General features: G+C 44.3%; 1 protein-coding gene across 2 annotated transcripts in view; it reads right to left on the bottom strand.

Moving 5' to 3' along the window:
• Positions 1-1,347: 1,347 nt before the first annotated feature.
• glcci1a (glucocorticoid induced 1a) overlaps positions 1,348-22,373 on the bottom strand; it is a 33,522-nt gene continuing 12,496 nt past the window's right edge. For both annotated transcript variants that reach the window (XM_086062417.1, XM_086062418.1), the window contains 5 exons: positions 17,468-17,654; positions 11,619-11,771; positions 9,216-9,426; positions 2,078-2,198; positions 1,348-2,011 (listed from right to left, as the gene is read on the bottom strand). In XM_086062417.1, coding sequence (XP_085918543.1) covers positions 1,714-2,011; positions 2,078-2,198; positions 9,216-9,426; positions 11,619-11,762 — 774 coding nt within the window. In that variant the 5' untranslated portion in view covers positions 11,763-11,771; positions 17,468-17,654 and the 3' untranslated portion in view covers positions 1,348-1,713. The remainder of the gene's footprint in view (positions 2,012-2,077; positions 2,199-9,215; positions 9,427-11,618; positions 11,772-17,467; positions 17,655-22,373) is intronic.

A 22,373-nucleotide genomic window follows, 5' to 3' on the forward strand; every position in this document is an offset into this window, starting at 1 on the left:
CGTCAATATAAATGTGGAGTAACGCATTGAATCCCTGAATCGTAACTTTAATCAGACTACTTTGTACAATAAAATAACGCGTTAGACTACTAGTTGCTTTGGAAAGCAGATTTATTTGAGCAACGCGTTACATAACGCATTGCTCAAATAAATCTGCTTTCCAAACTAACACTGCTTATGTGACAGTATGCCGCTATCTCCCTGCATTAAATTATACGGTGAACTACTGAACTGTATGAAATGCTTATGAAATAAGATCAAAACAATAAATGTAGCAAAATGGCGAGAAGGCAAGTTTGCAGGAGGTCAAAATTAATATAAAATAAAAACAATTTATCACTACCCGCCATTTTGGTTGTTTACTTTAGTCTTGAACGCTTTCAGGTAGGAACTGAAGAAACCCAACTTGCATATATCCGACTTCCGACCATCCTCGAATGCAGCATTACTTAACTCTTTTACTGCCAAACGTTATCCAAAAAAACAACCCCAACAGTGCCAGCCGATTTCGAGCATTTTCACTCATCTTTCAAAGCAAACAGAATATTGTGTGCTACAGCTACATAAACATGGTGGATACCATATGAAAGATTGGATTATATTCTTTCATTAGAAAGGAACAAGTATGTTTCTACCTTATTCCGTTCTTTCGTAATCACCATTTGAAAATAGGTCATTTGAGTGACATGAAGCGAAAATGAAAAATGTTTTTTGTGAAAAGATACATTTTTTGCACAACAGTGACTTTGACACTAATATTTTTTGTTTAGTGACGCTCTATGAATTAGATTTTATGTGACAAACGCTTTGATCATTCACGTCATCCTTGAAAACGTTCTATTTCCTAAGATGTGCCATGTTTTTATGTAATTTGATACACGGCAGCCAATTGAAAATAGATACAATGCTCCATCTGCTGGCCATAGTTAGTGGGTGTTTTTGGATTTTCCCACCCCATTTACAAAGCAGCGCTGCACAAGACGTTGCACTGCCCATTGAGGAGAAACAAAAAACATAGTTAACGTCTCTTGACGTTATTGGCGGTATTCAGTGGGCGTGTCCTTAACGTCAATTTATGTTTTTGGCGGTAAAAGAGTTTTAAAAAAATGCCAAGCCTCCTTAGGCAGAAGGTTCAGTTACTTATACAACCCCCCACCCCCCTTCTGTCATTGTTTGCATGTTATCCTCATTAAAAATATTAAAACATATACATGTCTAGATGTTTTTAGTTAAAGCAAACACTGTTTTTTCATCCGTGTGATTTTAGGAATTCCAAAAGCTTCAGATACTTTTTCAGGCCATTGTGTGTAATATATCAATTTAAAGAGCTTATTCATTCTGCAAATGTTTAAAACAGAACACAATACATAATTTAATAAGAAATATACCATCAGTTTAAAATGCATATCCATTGTGCTCCATTCTTCCCTATGGTTCCTGCACATGACAAATTATTACTATTCTTGCCAGAAAGCGTGGGTATAATACAGGGCAGAACATTGAGGAGGCAGTCTTGGTGGTGAAAGTGGTTATTGGTGTTGGGGACAGTTTCTATATCATGCAGAGATAGAAGAGGGCTTGGAGGGGATCAGCACAGAGGTACTGAGGCTCCTCTAGCAGAGCAGAAGAAGGTGTTTTAAATGAGAGAGTCACTGTCACTGGTTATACTTCACAAAGGTAAAAACTAGAGCTAGAGACCAGCTCTGCTCACTTTTAGCTGATGGCTGGACTATCTGTGTGCTGATCTGCAGTCTCTGAGGGTAAGCTGGGCATCTCTGGAGGATCATCTGTGGTGGTGCTTGTGGAGGCTTGAGCAGGGTCCTTGTGCAATGTTGTCTCACCCTGAATCTCCGTTCCATCCTCATTCTCTTCCGACTGTACAGCTGACATGAGGTGTAGGTAGTCTGGGAGTTTAACGGGGCAGAATGCTGAGCCAGTTGGAATGAAGTTTACCTTGTTTTTGTCGGGACAGGAGAAGAGGGGAACTGATGCTGATGTAGACTGCCTGGAGCTGAAATACAGTATGTGCAGTGTCACAAGGGAACATATGCAGTGTTAAGATTTCAGAACAGCTTACCTCAACTCCTCAAAGGCTTTAATCTTCTCACAACCTTCAGGCGGCTCTCGCTTGAACATGTAGCTGTTGTTAGGTTTGGGTGAGGAGGCAAATTTGGGAAGTGGCGAGCTACTTTCACTGTCTGTAATAATAAAGACATGTTTGAAAGACTAGAATATTAAAACACATTTACATTCCAAATAAAGAGATCCTTGACTCATTGAGCCATTTTCAACAGTAAGAAGATAATATTTTGTGATAACTTCATTATTTTTCATGAAAAATGTATACCTTTAAAAACGAATTTTGCCACTTGCTGTCGACTGAAGATGACATAACCCGTGTTAAGGAAAATGGTAACGACCAATCACGGCTCAATTTGTTGACCAAACCCTGAAAACAGGTGAGCCGTGATTGTTTGTTACCTATTTCTTCAGCACAGGTGAAGTCATTTTCAGCGAAAATCTGAACTTTTTACTGTTGAAAATGTCTCAATGAGTCAAGTATCCATTTGAAAAAGCTGGCTCTTGATTTGTATCAAATAATGTTGTATGTTGCAAGTACACTAGTAAAGTAAACTACTGCCTAGTTGTGGTTCGCGAATCAACAAATTCACCTATTCACATATTTCCTCTGTGAAACCTATCGCCAGATACTTGCTGAAACGCACACACCGACACAACACCAAGCGAGGTGGTGAGATACAAGCCCGTCTCCGGCCCGCTCGCTGGCTAGCCAACAAACAACCTAATGAGCTTGCCTTGCAGTCTACCAAATGTAATAAACAGTTAAGTCTCCTTTTTGTGTCTCTGGTAGCTAGCTTGCTAGCCAGTTAACATTCTCTTTAGTTCAGTCATACTCACTGCGTGTCTCATCTAACTTTTTCGTGGTTCGAGTGGCAACTTAGAACCATCTGAAAACCCAGTTAAAAAATATATATATTTTTAATATTCTGCTACACAGATATAAAGAAAATTAAACAAAAAATTTCCTCTTTTGTGAGTTAGCTTAGTTAGGTGTTAGGTATGGAGAAATAAATTGCTTGTATGCCAATATTTGAGTCTCTGGAAGTTACTGCCCATGCATAAAAAATTACATATCCAAGCAAATCTTTGTAAGCTGCCAAAAATGTGTGAGTAAGCCATTCTAAATATTGCCTGATTGTGATGTAATTGTGCAACATAATGAGTGCAAATAAAAATTACATTTATATATTTTTGCCTAGTCACATTATTTAATACTAGTATTTAATAAATACTAGGCTACATACACATAATAGCATTTTTAGGGCCTAAGCAGTGAACGCTTGCAAGGTCCCTACATTATTGTATTTGTAGAAATGATTATTCTCCGAAATTTAGCGCTAAGGGTGACCTAAAAATTTTGAACATGTTTGAAAATTCACCTGGCGAAAAATTTGATATTTGAAAGATGTCAAAAACAATTACAACAACATGGTTCTGTAGCACCCCCTACAGTGGGGGAAAAAAGAACTTAAAAAATATCGGCACGTTTGACCTAGGGCTAACTATATTGGTAGGCACATGTAGCACCCCCAGGCGTACAAAAAAGTCTATTGGGGCTAAAATGTACAGGAATTGAGCTATGCATTTTTGAATGTCCAATTTCGGCCCATATTTGCACATTTAACTGGGTTCAAACTTTTGCCCCCTGTCGGAGACGATTCATCAGAATGACTTCAAACTTGAGCTGTACCACCTCAAGACCTGGGACAACAGGCGGGGCATCGAATTCTATATTTTATATTTGCTTCGCCACAAAGGACGAAATGCTGAATAACTCCCATGTAAATGCGCCCAAAAAATCCAAAACTTCACATGTATGTTCATAGTAACGCTCTAACGACATCAATATGATAATATTCAGGTCATACATATTGTGCCACCTAGTGGTGACAATAAATGTTGTAAAAATTTTACCTTCGACACTGAGCGTGTTGAAAGGGTCCGGTTGAAAATTTGTCAGAAAAGCCTTAACTCTTTGACTGCCAAGCATTTTCAGAAAAGAGGATGTGTGGGTGCCAGCTGATTTAAACATTTTGACTGATCTTTCAAGGTCCACAGAAGATTTTGTGTTTGGACTATGGAAACACAGATACTACCAAATGAAAGATTGAACTCTCATCTTTCATCAGAAAAAAAAAGTTTGTTTCTACCTTATTCCGTTCTTCAGTAATCAACAATAGAAAATAGATTAGTTTCACCCAAATGCTATGTTTTGGACCAAAATACGGAGAAATCAAGCTTTTAGTGAAACGATATTATTTCATGCACTCTAGTGAATTTGACACTTTTTTTTTTCCATGAATGATGCCACAAACATCTAAACAGTGCTTTACTTCTGTAAAACACTACCACCAACAACGAAAAAGTGTTTTTTGATAGCAAAATACGTTTATCTACATTCAACAGTGTAACAATTTGACAAAACAATTTGGCAAACTATTTACAAATGTGTGCAACTGTGGTACTATTTACAATTGTGTGGATGTTTCAACTACACAGTTTTTCTTTTTGTGAGGTATATTGTGTAAAACTCCCCTGCGTGCAAGGGGACGCAGCAGGATTTGCACCACAGATTAGTTTCACTGCGATTGCCCTTTCGCGTGCACTTTCTTGCCGGCCTTTTTTTCCGGGGAGTAGCAGGTATATACTGCAGTGTGTGTTTGGCCATGTTGTCATCAAGTCTACTCTCAGGATCATGATACGGTGACCTGGTGTTACGTCTGGCTTCCTCATGTCCTTCGGTTCCTATACCGGGTGGTAAGAGATGTTCTGATCCATCTTATCCACTCCATTCATGGTGGCATCGTAGTCCAGAACCAGTGTCTTCTCCGTGATCAGACTGTACCCACTCCTCCGATGAATATGCATTGGACTCGGGGTACTCTTCATCGTCTGATTGAACGTCCGCCTGTGCAGAAGTGCTCGTTTTCCGCCGTTAGCATCGCTAGCCGGTGAGGCTATACGACGCGATCGAAGCCGCCGCGTCAACGCTTCCAACTTCGGCGTCAACGGTTCCAACTTCGGCGTCAACCTCGGAGTCACCATCATCATCATCAATGTGCTCTTTAGCATTGGTCGATGCTTTTTGTCTTTGAAAAAAATGCTCAAGCGTGAGCTGCTTGCAACCGGTTGCCATTTTTGCTTCTTCAGCCATTCTCCCCTCAACACTCTAGCTCCGCCTCACGTCTTCTACTGACGCCTACCCGATCTTGTCCAAAGAGAGTCATCGCTGCCATCTAGTGCCCAAAAATAGGCATTATACTAACTCGACCTGCTTGATACTTTCAGCACAGCTTGCCAAGGCTTTCCTCCACCCGTTTAAAAAAACAAAACAAAAAAACATACTGAACGTCTTTTAACGTCTTTGGCGGCACTCATTTGGATTTTACTAAACGTTATTAAACGTTTTTGGCGGTCAAAGAGTTAAGATGTTGATCATGCCTCAGATCGAATATTGTGACTTTTCCGGCAAAGAGCGTGGCCATGACGGTGCATCAAATTCTGCAAGCTGTTGCTACGCGCTGTTTGCCAAGAAAAAAGTACGTTGATATGTATTGAGGACCAAAAGTGCCAAAATTAAATAAATTAATACACCATTAAATAATTAAATAAATGTGTCATTAATTAATGAAATGTTTCATGTATTAATTAAATATGGTATTAAATAAATCAATGTGTTATTAAATGTGTCATTAATTAATTCAATTATCTATGATTATTTGTAAATATATGTAATTATTTCTCTATTTGATTAATTATTTCATGGTCACTCTGTTGCGGAGTTTCATGAATTTATTTTATCTGTCAAACTCACCCATCAAAGTTTGGTGGGTAGGACCTAACACCTGATTGGTCACCAAGTCAAGGCAAATCCATTTCAGAATAATGAATTGATGCAGAGTGAATAGCTAGTAAACACAATTCGATAGATTGGGTGGCGCTATTTACCTCAATAGGTGCGTTACCATTAGACTCAGATTTACGCTCTCATGAGGTGCTTTTTGAGACGCGTTGAAATGGAAGTATTTCGCAAAAGTGTAAAGGAAACACTTTTTTCACATTTTCTGTAGTCTTGTGACCCCGCCCGGTCAAGTAAGTAGGAAGTACAGGACCACTCGCTTTTGTGTCGGAATTGCTTCCCAAGGGGACAACAAGTCTTATTAAGCACAAAGTGGTTTAGCTGAAGAGCCAAGGCTGCCGCGGCTCCACAAACGAAAACTACTTATTCTCGTGACGTTGCATGAGGAGCCGTTAGCGTGACGTGACCGCCTACAAGAACTGCGAGATCTCGCAAAAGTCGAGGTGGGACATTGCAAGAACTACGCCTCAGAAGCAAATCACTCTTCAATGGAAACACTTCAAGTCAAAATTGTACTTTAGCGAAATAGTAGAAATATCGCTTTTATTTTGATGTTGGTTTTGCACAACAACAAGCCTTGATCACTCTATATCAGCAAAAAAATCCATCACCGTAGCCGCCATGCTTCTAACCACTTCAGGCCTAAGCAGTCGATTAGACAAGATTTTAGTGAATCAGGCTTTAGCCCCGTCCACTAACTCCAACGGAAATTTTTTACATTATTTGCAAGTTAAAAGTATGATAAAGAAACAAATTCCAACACTTCAGGGTACGCTCCAACCGCCTGTTTTAGCTAAAGATATTACCAAGCTTTCTCCGACAACAACAAAAAAACTCTCAAAAATATATAAGTTACTTTCATATACTGATAAAACGTCTTTACCCATCTCGAAATGGGAAACAGACTTGTCTATAGCTCCGGAATCTGACTTTTGGATTCAAGTTTGTGAAAACGTTTTTAAAATGACAAAACACACAAATTTACAACTTATCCAATATAAAATTATTCACAGAACATACATTACCTCAATATATGATGAAGAAAATGGGACTCTCAGACTCCGACATTTGTCTCCAGTGTTAACAAAACACTACAGACAGTTATTTTCATGCTTTATGGTTATGTACTCCGGTTATGTATTTCTGGACTAAAGTCTTAGAAAAACTTTCCGCTGTCTTGGACTGTAGGATACCGTTCTCTCCAAACTTGTGTTTGCTAGGTGACTTAACAACAACTGACTTACCACATAAACAATTTCAATCTATACTTGTAGCCCTTACTATCGCAAAAAAAACAATTCTTGTTAACTGGAAAAATAAACAAACTCTGAATATCGACCAATGGTCTAACCTCCTCATAAATCACATTTTAATGGAAAAAATATCTGCCTCAAATAAAAACCAAATGTCAAAATTTAAAGAAACATGGTCTACGTATATAGAATTTTTAACCTAAACCTGGTTACTTAATTCTGCCTGTTAGCGAGAGCCACAGCAGCGCGATAACTTGCATTGATGTTTCTGTATTTGGCAATTTGTAACTAATGGTTGTGTGTTTTTATAGTCAGGAACCTGGCTGCTGCCAGCGGGATCGAGCGGATTAGCCTCCGATGGGCACTAGGGGTTGATATTCGGATTCACGGCATGCCAGTGGGTTAATTCTGTGGGTGCTGTCCCCCCCTGGCTGGGCATGGGCGGGTCTGCCCCTCTGTTGGCTGCTGGGTGGCGGCTGCGTCTTGGCCGTTCCCTGGGTTTCTTGGGGGGTGCTGTGTTGCGGGGCTGTCCCTGGTGTCTGGGGCGGCGCCGCTCCGGCGCGGTCCGTCGCTCTGGGCCCGGCGACGCGGTTCGGGGCCTGTGGGCCGCCCCGTGGTTCCCTCTCCCCTCCCCCTTCCTGCCTCTCCCTCCTCGCCTCTCCCCGCCCATCCTCCGCCTCCCTGTCCCTTCTCCCTCGTCACCCTTCCTCCTCCTCTCCCCCTCTCTCTGCGGCCCTGACGCTGCCCCCTGCCCTTCTTGTCGTCTCCTTCCCTCCTCCCTTCCCCCTCCCCAGTACGCCTTCCTTCCCTCCCCTCTTTGGCGCCGGTGCCTGGGTGCGGGGGGTCCCCGGGGGTTGGGGGGCTGCCGGTTGGTCGGGGTGGGGTCGGCTTTGTTGGGGAGGGGGGGGGGGGTTGCGGGGTGGGGGGTGTCTGGGAGATTGGGGACCTGGGGGCGGCTGGGGCTGGGTTGGGGTGGATGGGAGCGGGGGGGTCGTGGGGGGTGCGGGGGTTGGGGGCCGGTGGGGTGCCTGGCGGGCCTGCAGCTCCCCATCCTGCTGCGTTGGGTCGGGGGCGCGTGCCGTGTTGGGGTGGGGGGCGCTCCTGCTCCTGGGTTTGCTCTCCGGCCGGTGGCCCTGGCGGGGCCCGGGGGTCGTCCTTTGGCGCTGCCGCGGCCTGGGGGGCCCTGGGGGGTTGCGCTTGCTCTGTCCTGGCAGGGGTCGACGGCTCCCCTCTTTGGTGGAGATTTTCATGCATGCCAGATCCACCACACCAGCATCTATCGAAACTCAGACACAATCTGCTTCCTCCTCAGGTCATTGAATCGGTGGAGGCTGGTGTCTGTGGATCTCACTCGGCTTCGTCTGTCCTTCCTTCCTTTCCTCAGTCTCTTTTTTGGTCTCTTGAGGTCTCCCAGATTTTTTTTTTTTTTTGGATTTGTTGGAATTTAGATGTTTCTGGGGTTGGGGAAGAATTCTGGTGGGTGGCCCGGTGGGTGGTGTCTGGTCGGTGCTGGATTTCACCTTCCTTGGTTTTCTTTGGTCCCCTCGGGTCTCCTGACGGCGGTGTTCGGTTTAGGTGAATGGTATGGGATTTTTTCTAATAGGTTTTTGGTGAGCTAACAAATACACGCACGCACGCACGCACATACACATACTCACCCACATATAAAATAAAAAATAAAAATAAAAAAAACATGCGTGAAAACTCCTGAAATTGTGAATACACATCAGGACTGGCACAAAACAAAAAATCCATATGTAAAGGTTTATTGTGCAATTAAAAAAATATATATATTCAATGTGCCATTACCCCTTGCAGCGTTTTTATTTACTTTTATTATTATTATTATTATTATTATTATTTTTAACTTTTTTTAAACTTGAGTAAAAAAAAAAAAACACAGTCATCTAGAATCTAGGCTGGACCGAGGCAGACCAGGCAAAGCTAATCTGAAGGCCCAAACAACATAAAAATTCACAAACATAACACTCTTATAAGTAATGAAGAAAGAGGTTTTCAACCTTTATCGGGATCATAGAGTAAATCTTCTGTGGAGTAAGGACTGCTGTCATGTGATCCTGATGGACATGCGGGTGAGGGACAGGGTGACAGGCTGGAGCAACTGCTGGAGCGCCCGGGGGCTGAGGGAATTTGGTCGTCGGTGCCTCTGGAGCTACTGCTGCGCTGCTGGGGAGGGAAGGGTGCCCGGCGGCCATCGGGAACCTCTAGGGACTGCATTTGTTGTGAAGGACAGCAAAGAGACAAAATATTTGTTGAACAAACCAGAGTGATTTTTTTTTCTTAAGATACGATTTTAATTTCTACAAGTCCTCCTCAATGCTGCTCTTGTATTTGTTTGTTGTGCTTTGCTTGTCTGTCTGCCTACCTACCTACCTACCAGCCTGCCTGCTGACCCACCTACCTTTAAACATGTACGACTCAATGAAGGTTATAAATAAGTAAAAATAATAATAAAAAATCAAAACAATTATTTAAAAAATAAATACATTTTAGGGAGGGAAGTAAAAATAAAATTGACTGGACACACCTTTCTTCTGAGGCATCTATTTCATATTTTTGGCTGGTCAGCGTGACAGCGTCAACTTTTTTTCAAAACAAAGGGATCCCAGGGCAGAGGCAACAACAACCCACTGGAGATTGGTGATGTTCCACTTCTGACACGACACTACTCACCAATAGTTATGGATATTCAGAGTTTACCCGAAGCCCAATATAGTAGTCTAAAAGTACTGCTTGCAGTTTTTTTAAGTATATTCCTCTGGACTCATCTTAAAGGGGAAGTCAATCCCCACATTTTCTTTACAATATGTTGTATGAAAACTGAATAATGTGCTCCAGTTCAAGTCAATGCGCGTTTCTACACTAATAAGTCAGGCCAGCCTCAATTCGAAGTCAAGTAAGCTGCCAGAACAATTGCTTCCGAGCGTCAACTTCAAAATAAAAGCTAAGTAAAGCATTGATATCCATATTACTTGTAACATTTTTTGGGGGAGTCTACCCTCGCACCACGTTGCATAATAGCCTATGAGTAACCGTTCCGGTAGCTGGCTTGACTAGGCCTGCTTTTTGCTAACGGTTTCATTCTCCGTTATTATCCAAAGGCTGATTGATATATCCTTTAGTTATGATTGTTTGCTCTGAATCTGAATGCTTAGCTAGCATTAACATTCTGGGTTATGAAATGAGTCACTATAAATACTTCCGACAGAAATGTACCAGTCTTTAAACATCCCAGATATGAATAGCAAATTAAAAGCTACTCTGCTGTTATTCCTTTGCTTGGGTAGCAAACATTTTCACAAGCTCTTCTGCTGGTATCATCAAACCTCTTAACATGTCTTTTTCTGCTCCTTTTTATTTTTCTTTATTCGTGTATTGCTGCTCCTTTATCTGTTTATTTCTGAGTTATTTTGTACAACGAAGCTTCTCACTTTGACCTGGGAAACTACTGCACACGCCGTCATCCTTATTTGGAATTACTATGATTATAAATGATAAAACAGCAATAATGCCACATTACCTTTCATTATTAATCTGTTAAAGTCTTATTAACTCATTCACTCCGCAGCCAATTTCACTGAAGCAACCTCCTTTGCTCCTGGCTGTTTTACTGGATTTTGACTGACTTTGCAAGGCCCACAGAATATTGTGCTCTATTGCTATAAAAACATGGAACATACCAAAAGAAAGAATAGAGTTTATTATTTTATCAGAAAAAAGTAAATTTCTATCTGTTTCCGTTTTGCAGCATTTAGCATTAAAATATAGCTAAGTTTCATCATTGTTCACAAATCTGTTTAGAGCTGTGGTGAAAAGAGCTTTTTTGCAACAATTTTTGGTTGATCTCTTAATCTCTGCTACCACCTGCTGGCCGTTTTTGTAATTACTACCAATGCTTCACCCGTTCTCTGCAGTTCAGAGTTTGCATCAAAGCCTTCTGTATGCTCTAGCACAGAGGTGAGCAATCTCGGTCCTCGAGGGCCGGAGTCCTGCAGGTTTTAGAGGTTTCTCACTTTCAACACAAGCTGATACCAATCAACAGGATCGTTATCAGACTTATGCAGAGCTTGCTGATGAGCTGATCATATATCAGCTGTGTTGGAGAAGAGCAAGATGCAAACCCTGCAGAACTTCGGCCCTCGATGCCCACCTCTGCTCTAGCATAAACAAACACAAAAAATGTATAAATAAGTATATTATTTCATTACGTTTTTCATTTAATTTTACATAAAATAACACATTTAATCAACTTTTGCACTTCTAAACTGCAAAACAACCTTATTCTAGAAAGACTATGCATTGATAAAACCTTAACTGAAATGTTCAACATGTTCAATCAACAGGCCTACTTTTACTACTAAACAAATGACAGAACACATATGGCAGATCAAACGGAGCCATACCTTTAACTCCTCCTTTTCTCCGTTGTCTTTGATAAAGACCTTCTCAAGCTCATGGTTGATGCCCTCCATGCTGCTGGGTACCCGAGAGATTGAGGGCTTTGAGACCGTTATGTTGGACAGTGGCATCTGGGCTGACTTAGACATGGAAATGCGCTGAAACGCACAGAGAATCTTAGGCCACATCATAATTAACCAACAATTAAACACAATTTCATATTGTACAGCATAAAGTGCAATATAGCAGTAATACATGTAAATATTAGTGATGCACCGAATATTTGGCCACCGAAAATGTTGGTCCAAAAATGGCAAAAATTAGCATTTTCGGCATTCGGCCAAAATAAATTTTAAGGAGTGAGTGTCCGCCTTGCCGCTTGCTGGCATATGTGAGTACCGGCAGCTTCATTGTGCACACCGGAGAAGGAGAGGGTTGTTTGGTAAAAAAGAGAGCGCTGCCGAGTACTGCAGTACAGGTGAGCCACTCTTTCTCTTGCAGCGCCTTCCTTTTTTTCTTTGATGAGAGCCCCTGAGCGCTTCCACTTTTTCACTTGTATTCTATTGGCCGTGCTAAATACTTAAGCTAATGTTAGCACCATTGCTATCAACAGTTTTGAACAAGTAAACACCACTATCTCCGGGTGACTACAGAGCTGTACAGGACGCCGTGTGTGACTTTGCAGTCCGTTCCCAAAGCCGATTGGCTGATGGGAAGACATTTATTATTTTTAAACGTTGGTAAATATGTGAATGTGCCGATTTTAAGTGCGCTGCACCGTGTCCCGCTCAAAATAGCCTACAAATGCGTCATCCGCACCGTACCGCACGCATCAGTGCCCGCCGGTGCGAAGTACTGTACATTGACTATAAAGAGCAATTCCACCGCCAGAAATTGCTCAGTTGCTCACCCCGCGTTTGGTGTTTAATGTACCATTCGCCAACATCTCTCTGATGTCTGTGGTGTGGACGCATTTCAATTTATATTGTGCTTTGTTAAAATGCCCCAAATAGGCCTAAATATTTGATTATAATATTATAATTTTAATTAATTATAATAAATGCAATGATAATAAAAAAATAAAATAAAAATATTTCTTTGGCGTTTCGGTTTTCGGCCAAGCATTTCTCATTTTGGGTTTTCGGTTTCGGCCCAAAAATTTCATTTTGGTGCATCCCTAGTAAATATTCTTCATATTGGCTGTGAAAAGTATTGGGAATCATGCAAATTGCCTTGCTAAATCATTAATTTCTTTGAGTTCACTTAGGTCTTTCACAACGTTTATGTCTGCGGAGAACCCCTGATATTAGTATGTGTTGTCATATTTTAGAACACAATTGTAACAAATATGTGAAAAATCATGTTTTTTTTTTTAATAATTCCACAGGATTTAAGTAAACATACCTAGTTTTGAAGAAAACTAAAATCAATGGAAGAACTATACTTTCCCGTGACTATGAAAGTAGTTCTATTTCATCCCTCCCGACCGCCATGTGGCGGTGCTGAAACAGCACAGAAATCCCTCATGCGCATGCGACACTCAAGAAATAATTTATAAAAAGACATTTCCAGGGTTCCGGCTGACGTGATCCTCATGTATAAAAGGGGATTGATTGTAGCCGGAACCGAGTCTCTGTGACCCTCTCGCACTGTCACTCGCGGTGTTTACCGCTGTTCTTCGTCGCCGTCACTGGTGGCCTGTGATCTTGTTGACCGGGGCAGTGGGGTTCCCCACCCCCCTTAGCTGCGACGGCTTGGTGTATTTTTGACGTTTGAAATATATGTATGAATGTTGGAGCTCCCCTTCCATCTTTACATGATCTCCGCTCCTCATCGCTGAGTGCGGCTTCAAGTTTGTAAATACGTATGGTGGATGTCAGCGACTGTTGAGGTCTTGCCTACGGTTGCTTTGACTTGTTTTGAATATAACTCGCTATTGTGGGTACGGTTATTTCATATCCTTTTCTAGCTTGTATTGCCTCGCAACTTATGCATTTCCGTCCGTGGGTCACCAGTCGCCGTGATGTTTCTGAGTGAGGCTTCTGCTCATTTATGACAGCACAAACGTTCACTTACGTGTTGCTTTGAGTGGATTTATTTTGTTCTGTTGGTGAAGAGGCCGGTTTTCGCCTCCTCTTCCCACGAAGATAGAAGCCGGTTGACTTGCACACACTCACTGCGCGTCGATTGGTGGCTGCTATGAACGGCGACGCTCGCTGTAAGCACTGTGGCGGCTCCTTCTTGCCTGAAGAGGGACGCACTGACTGCTGTCTTGATGGCGGTCCACACTCCCGTAAACAAAACTGATGTTGCGCCTCACCAGGACGCAGCGGCTGTCCAGGGGCGGTCATCGTTGGCGGTGGATCCCAGAATCTCGTCTTTTTTTGACAGACCTTCATTCTTGCTGGTCCAATTCTAGTGGTTATCCTCGGCTTCCGGCGTACGGCCGTGCCCTGGCAAACATGCGGTTTCTTAATCCTATTGGTTTGGACCGTATGCCTAATGTAGAGTATTCTGTGGCTTCACTCATCGTCTCCCCAGAATAAGCCCTTAGAGAAACTGTGAGATGCCCTAGCCCTCAGTGGCGCTTTTTTGAGAGAGAGAGAGAGAGAGAGAGAGAGAGAGAGAGAGAGAGAGAGAGAGAGAGAGAGAGAGAGAGAGAGAGAGAGAGAGAGAGCTCAGTATTGTTCATTCGGTAATCTTACCGATTCAACATGTCATCATCATTGCTCTCGCTCTTTTTTTGTTTTTGCGCGTGAGTATGTGCGTATGTGTATGTGTGCATATGTGCGTGCCCTAGTCTTCAGTGGCGCTTCTTTTTTCTTGAGAGAGCTCAGTATTGTTCATTCGGTAATCTTACCAATTCAACATGTCATCGTCATTGCTCTCTCTTTTTTTGTGTGTGTGAGAATGTGCGAGAGAGTGTGAGTTTGTGCTCATTAATTCACCTGAAACCTATTAAAAATCCCATACCCTTCACCTAAACCAAATACTTCAGAATCCCGATAGAGTCGTGAAGTTGTCAGGAGACCCGAGGAGTGATCAAAGAAAAGAGAGAAAAGTGAAATCCAGCACCGACCAGACACCTACTAACACAGGGTTACAAACCAGAATCTTTCACCAACCCCAGAAGCATATAAATTCCAACAAATTAGATAGACCTCAAGAGACCAAAGGAAAGACTAAAGAAAGGAAAGAAGGATAGATGTAGCCCTCAGTGGCACTTGATGGACCAACTGGTCACTAAGTCGGACAACGCGGTGACGGTGGTAGCACGCCTAGCCAACGCCCAGGCGCATCTCCTACTTGCTCTCTCCGCAGCTTTGAAAGACAACGAAGTAGATGAGGCTACATCGTTCTGTAACATCGCGCTGAGGGATTTATCCCTCCTTTCGAGGGAGCATGGCCATAGTATGTCTTTGCTCATCCCGGCGCGCCATCAGGTCTGGTTGGCTCCATCTCCCTTGCAAGAGCCCTCCCGAAAGGAACTGCATCACCTCCCGGTGGTGCCGGGTCAAGTTTTCGGTTCGGTAGCGACAGAAGCGCTGGAACGCACAGTGCATGCTAATGACGCAAGGCCTAAGTTTGCTAGCTTTGCCAGGCCCTATGCTCCATCAAACTCGGGGGGGAGCTGCTCTCCCGACCGCCCCTCGGATCAATCCCTATCCCGGACCCCTAAATCCAGGAGGGCAAGGGATTGAGCCCGAGGGGCCGGCAGTTACTTTTCCTGTCCCCAGCTCAACTACTGGGCGTCCCTCGCTTCGGACCCATGGGTTTCAACCTTGTCTTATGGGTACAAGATTCAGTTCCGATGCCGGCCCCCTCTCTCCATCCGGGTCAGAGAGACTGTCATCAGCGACCCGGAAAAGGCACTAGTTCTAGATCAAGAGTTAGCAACCCTCCTCGCCAAGTCCGCTATCAAAGCAGTGGATCCCTTGGCTAATCCAGGGGGATTCTACTCCCCCTACTTCCTCATAAAAAAAAAATCACAGGCGGATTAGGCCCTATCTTGGATCTGAGAGGTCTCAACCGTTATCTCAGGACGATTGCCCGAGGGGAATGGTTCACGTCAATCGATCTGAAGGACGCTTACTTCCACGTCCCTATTGCTCCTCAGCACAGGAAGTTTCTCCGCTTTGCCTACAGGGGTCGCAACTGGCAGTTCAGAGTACTCCCATTCGGGCTGTCACTCTCTCCCAGAGTGTTCACACGTGTAGTGAAGCGGCACTTGCAGTTGAAGGGCATGAAGGTGCTCCCTTACTTGGACGACTGGCTGATATGCACACCGTCCAGGGATCAGGCAATCCGAGACACGTTTACACTTCTACAGCATGTGTCATGACTTGGGCTCAAGGTCAACCTGGAGAAGTCCTCTTTTGTTCTCTCTCAGGAGACTCAGTTCATCGGAATGTCATTGGACACCACCTCCATGACTGCTCGAGCATCCTCACAGAGGAACGACGATGTGCTACGCCTTATCTCTCTTTTCCGTGCAAATGGGATGCTGCCTTATGTCCTTTTTATGCGTCTGCTGGGCAAGTAGATCCCGTGACGTGCCCTATTCCCACTGTTCTAGAATTCCTCCAATCTGTTCTGTTCCCCTTCTACGATCAAGGTGTACGTGGCGGCAATTTCGGCCCGCCATATTGCAGTTGATGGTAAGTCTGTGGGTTGCCATAGCCTAGTGGCCTCCTTCCTCTGGGGTGCCCTTTGCCTTTGTTCTGGGAAACCACCTCAAGTCCCCACCTGGGACCTTTGTCTGGTGCTCGACGCACTGTGTAGGTCCCCTTTCGAGACGTTGATCGAAGGGGAACTTTGCTGGCTGTCTCACAATACGTCGTTTCTACTTGCGATAGCATCCGCTAAGCGAGTGGGGGAGCTCCACGCCCTATCTGTTAGCCCTGAATGCCTTCGCTGGCACCCCAACGAGGCAGGGGTCACATTGTGGCTAAATGCTGCTTTTGTGCCCAAAGTTTTGTCTGGCTCTCAAGCCAAACACCCTATTCGACTCGCTCGTTTTGCTCCACCGTCAATGGATGGGGATGACGCTTCAGGTCTTTGTTGTCCTGTGAGGGCGCTTCACTCTTATTTGGATGCTACGACATGTTTTCGTACATCCACCCAGCTTTTTGTGTCTTACGACGGCCCGAATAAAGAAGCTACTGTGTCCAAGCAACGTCTCTCCCATTGGATCAGGGAGGTGATTCGGCAGTTGTACCAGGTCTCTGGTTGTCCCCCTCCTCCTGGGGTGCGCAGTCACTCCACCAGGAGTGTGTTTACGTCATGGGCAATTGAGAAAGGAGAGTCCTTGGAGGACGTCTGTGCGGCTGCTTCCTGGTCGTCGCCTTGCACGTTCTCCAGATTTTACAGTTTGGATGTCACCTCTCCTCATCCACTGGATGTGGTTCACGGTCCTGCGGAGGCCCCTCTGTGAGGTACAGTTTCCTGGGTCTTCGTGACATCGCTGGTATTCGGCGTTCTGTGCTGTTTAAGCACCGCCACCTGGCGGTCCGGAGGGACGAAATAGACTATGGTTCTATGAGTCCCGAACAACCGCCAGCATTGCTTGTTACTCAGAGCCCTCGTGTTGATTTGCGAGTGAAGGTTCTGAGAGACATGGTACCGGCTACGATCCCCTTTTATACATGAGGATCACGTCAGCTAGAACCCTGGAATAGCCCTTTTATGAATTCTACTCGAGTGACGCATGCGTGTGGGGGATTTCCGTGCTGTTTCAGTACCACCACCTGGCGGTCGTTCGGGACGCATAGAACCGTAGTTACATACGTAACTGACGGTTTATAGTCAGAACAGTGTCACAGTAAAACATTTTACAGAAAAGACAGAGAACTACCTGGGTGGTGTAGCTGTAGCTGGTGCAGAGTGTTTTTCACTGTCGTTTAAGTGATGATGTTAAGTGATGGTGGTATTCTCTGTCACAGCTTTGCTTGCACTGGAGCTGTGTCCAGAGCTGTGCAGTCTGCTGGAATCACATTCATCAGGGGGCAATCTAGGAATTGAACTTCAGGAGTCTCTAGTTCCTAATGTGAATATTAAAGAGGAAGAACACCTTACAGTTAGTATACTAATTGTGATGTGAGGACCAGAATTTGGACACAGAAGCAGACAGGACACAGAAGTCTTTACATACTAAAATACAAAGTAACAACAGAGAGCATGGCTGGATGCAGCTTGGCATGTGAGATAACTAGACGTTCTGACAATATGTCATCAAGCAACTCCAGCTTAAAGGCCATGCCCAACTCTGTGTGTCAAAATAAAGGATCAAATCAACTAACAACATCAAGGACTAGGGTTGTCACGACACTAAAACACCATGACCGAGACGAGAGCTGCGTTTTCAGCAGCAACCCAAATCAATTGAGGTTGAAAAAGTTCACAAAAGTAAAGCTTCATCTCCAGATTATTACGTCCAACAATGTGCAGAAAAGCACTGTGTCTGCGTGCTAACGACAACTTTATTTATCATAGAATAACAAATGCAATGACATGACAATGCATTGTGTGCTTACTGTATGCTTGTGGTTATTCTCATTCATCCACCTCATTTATTTCTCAATCATTACTGTAGTAATATGTGTTGAAAATGTGGAGTGGACTGTAGCTAATGCTGAATCTGAGTGATATTAAACATTGTTTTTTATTTTGATTAAAAAAAAATATATATATATATATTTTTTAATGTTTTTGTTGTAATTTTTGAATTATTTTCAGCGTTTCGGTTTTTGTCCAAGCATTTCTCAGTTGTGGTTATCGGTTTCAGCCCAAAAATTTAATTTCGGTGCATCCCTACTCAATACCATTTTCAAAACCGCCAGAGATAAAAAAATTTTTTTAAAAAATTAATAAAAAAAACTTTAAAAATGCATACAAAAATATTTGTATTAACATAACAGCAAATAAATAATTAATTAAATAAAATTAATAATCAGAAAATGAAGTTAAAAAAAAACAAACAAGACAATCACTTTTTCCAAATAGTGTAAATAAATTATAAATAACACAAATGAAAGAATACCTCACACCAAAATTACCAGTGACAACATTTTTGGTTGTCTGAGGAAAAAACACACAAAGGAAAAATCAATAAGAAAAAAATTTGAGGTGGTTAACTATACAAGTAAACAACAATCAGAACAATATTTTGAGGTAGTATTATGAACATCAAATGCTGTAGTTGCACTCATCTACACCTTTTTTTAAAGGCTAAACTTTTAAAGTGCAAATATCCATTAAGGCATACAAGGTTTTAGAAAGATCACTTTATTCTATGAATGACTAAGTTGCCGTCTCACTGGTCTGAAGTTTGTTTGCTGTTGGAAGTTTTTTTTATTGCGCCAAATAGCAAGGGCAAAAAAATATATATATATACAAAATATTTTTACCCCTCATGTTTTCTAAAACAAAATATGTTATACAGCAAATATATTTTATATTATTAGGTTTTTAAATGACTTCTAGTCAAAATAAATGACTATGAGATCATGATCTGGCACCCTGAACCTGACCCGCTGCTGCTGTTTACAGTGAAAGGTAGGGGAAGGGATAGCGAGTGTGAGAGTGTTAGCGCTATTGATAGATGGATGGCACGCTTGTGTGGTACAATGAAAAGGTCTAAGCCCTCAGGTGCTGCATTAAGAAAGTGGCAAAAAGAAGAGGAGGGAAAAACAGGCCCAGGGGAGAGGCATGTATGTTAGTCAATCATCATTGTCTATAAAAAATAAACATGAAAATAGCGTTAGCTTCTTAGCTTGCTTGTAACTTGTTTACTCCACCATTGCATCCATGCTACTCTGTGCACCAAAGCAAGGCAAAGCTTGCTGGCTTTAAAATGAAGCAGTCAGTCCAGTCCAGATACCTGCAAATAGATTTGTATAAATCGTTGTTTCACATAACCATGTTAGTTTATGCAAGATAAGAACTGTGTGTTGGTTTAATGTAAATAAAAAAAGGTAGTAAGTAAGATAGTCGTTCATTGCTGGAGCTCTCCATGCAAGCCAAAATTTAAAATAAATGAATTACAAAATAAATAAATAAATGATTAATAGCGACTTCCCTCTCCCCAGCCACTTCAACCAGCTCCTCAGAAGGGATCCCAAGGCGTTCCCAGGCCAGCCAAGAGACATAGTCTCTCCAGTGTGTCCTGGGTCGTCCCCGGGGCCTCCCGCCGGTGGGACATGCCCGGAAAGCCTCTCCATGGAGGCGTCCAGGAGGCATCCGAACCAGATGCTCGAGCCACCTCAACTGGATCCTCTCAACGCGGAGGAGTAGCGGCTCAACACTGAGTCCCTCCCAGATGACTGAGCTTCTCACCCTATCTCTAAGGGAGAGCCCGAACACCCTGCGGAGGAAACTCATTATATCTTGTTCTTTCGGTCACGACTCACAGCTCGTGACCATAGGTGAGAGTAGGAACGTAGATCGACCGGTAAATCGAGAGCTTTGCCTTTCGACTCAGCTCCTTCTTCACAACAACGGCCAGATACACAGTCTGCATCACTGCAGACGCTGCACCGATCCGCCTGTCGATCTCCCGCTCGAACCTACCCTCACTCGTGAACAATACCCCAAGATACTTGAACTCCTCTACTTGGGGTAGGATCTCATCCCTGACCCGGAGAGGGCACTCCACCCTTTTCCGACTGAGGACCATGGTCTCGGATTTGGAGGTGTTGATTTTCATCCCAACCGCTTCACACTCGGCTATGAAGCGCTCCAGTGAGAGTTGAAGAACATGGTTTGAAGAAGCCAACAGCACCACATCATCTGCAAAAAGCAGAGATGAAATGTTGAGGCCACCAAACCGGACCACCTCAACGCCTTGGCTGTGCCTAGAAATTCTGTCCATAAAAGTTATGAACAGAATCGGTGACAAAGGGTAAACTTGGCTGAGTCCAACACTCACTGCAAACAAATTCGACTTACTGCCGGCAATGCGGACCAAACTCTGACATCGGTCGTACAGGGACCGAACAGCCCGTATCAGGGGGATTGGTACCCAGTACTCCCGAAGCACCTCCCACAAGAATCCCCGAGGGACACGGTCAAACGCCTTCTCCAAGTCCACAAAGCACATGTGGACTGGTTGGGCGAACTCCCATGCACCCTCAAGGATCCTGCCAAGGTTGTAGAGCTCATCCACACTGCTCCTCCTGAATCCAAGATTCGACTTCCCGACAGACCCTTCTCTCCAGCACCCCTGAATAGACCTTACCAGGGAGGCTGAGGAGTGTGATCTCTCTATAGTTGGAACACACCCTTCGGTACCCTTTCTTAAAAAGGGGGACCACCATTCCGGTCTGCCAATCCAAAGGCACTGTCCCCGATGTCCATGCGATGTTGTCAACCATGACAGCCCCACAACATCCAGAGCCTTTAGGAACTCTGGGCGGATGTCATCCACCCCTGGCCGGGGCTTAGCCACCGAAGAGCTTTCCAACTACCTCAGTGACTTCGACCTCAGAGATAGGGGAGCACACCTCAAAGTCCCCAACCCTGCTTCCTCGAAGGAAGACGTGTCGGTGGAATTGAGGAGGTCTTCGAAGTATTCTCACCACCGATTCACGACGTCCAGTGTTGAAGTTAGCAGCACTCTATCTCCACTATACACAGTGTTAATGGTGCACCGCTATCCTCTCCTGTGACGCCGGATGGTGGACCAGAATTTCTTCGAAGCCGTCCGGAAGTCGTTTTCCATGGCCTTACCGAACCTCTCCCATGTTTTGAGTTTTTGCCTCAGCGACTGCCGAAGCTGCATTCTTCTTGGTCCCACAGCCCAAAAAAGCCTGATAGGACGCCTTCTTCAGCTTGACGGCATCCCTTAACGCTAGTGTCCACCAGCGGGTTCAAGGATTGCCGCCATGACAGGCACCAACCATCTTACGGCCACAGCTCCGATCAGCCGCCTCAACAATGGAGGCGCAGAACATGGTCCACTCAGAATCTATGTCCCCCGCCTCCCACCAGACAAGGGAGAAGTTTTGCCGGAGGTGGGTGTTGAAACTCTTTCTGCCGTTCCCAGCAGACCCTCCCAATACGCTTGGGTCTGCCAGGTCGGACCAGCATCTTACCTCGCCATTGGAGCCAACACACCACCAGGTGGTGATCAGTTCACAGCTCCGGCCCTCTCTTCACCCGAGTGTCCAAGACATATGGCCGCAAATCCGACGACATGACTACAAAGTCGATTATCGAACTGCGGCCTAGTGTGTCCTGGTGCCAGGTACACATATGGACACCATTCCAACCCCTCTCGAGAGGATTGGTACCAGAACCCAAGCTGTGTGTTGAGGCGACTCCAACTGTATCTAGTCGGAACTTCTTGGCCTCACACACCAGCTCGGGCTCCTTCTCTGCCAGAGAGGTGACATTCCATGTTCCCAGAGATAGCTTCAATAGCTGGGGGTCGGACCGCCAAGGTCCCCGCCTTTGGCTGCCGCCCAGCTCACTGCGCACCTGACGCCTTTGGCCCCTCCCACAGGTGGTGAGCCCATGTGAAGGGGGACCCACTTTGCCTTTTCAGGCTGTGCCCGGCAAGGCCCCATGGGTATAGGCCCAGCCACCAGACGCTCGCCTTCGAGCCCCGCCTCCAGATCTGGCTCCAGAGGCAGACCTCGGTGACCCGCGTCCGGGCAAAGAAAACCGCGATCCAAAATTGACGTTCATCATACGGGTCTTTTTGAGCCATGCTTTGTCTGGTCCCTCACCTAGGACCTGTTTGCCATGGGTGACCCTACCCA

Source organism: Leptonotus elevatus, chromosome 19, assembly GCF_054856555.1.
Source record: "Leptonotus elevatus isolate MCC_2025b chromosome 19, RoL_Lele_1.0, whole genome shotgun sequence".
Classification (NCBI taxonomy): Eukaryota; Metazoa; Chordata; class Actinopteri; order Syngnathiformes; family Syngnathidae; genus Leptonotus; species Leptonotus elevatus.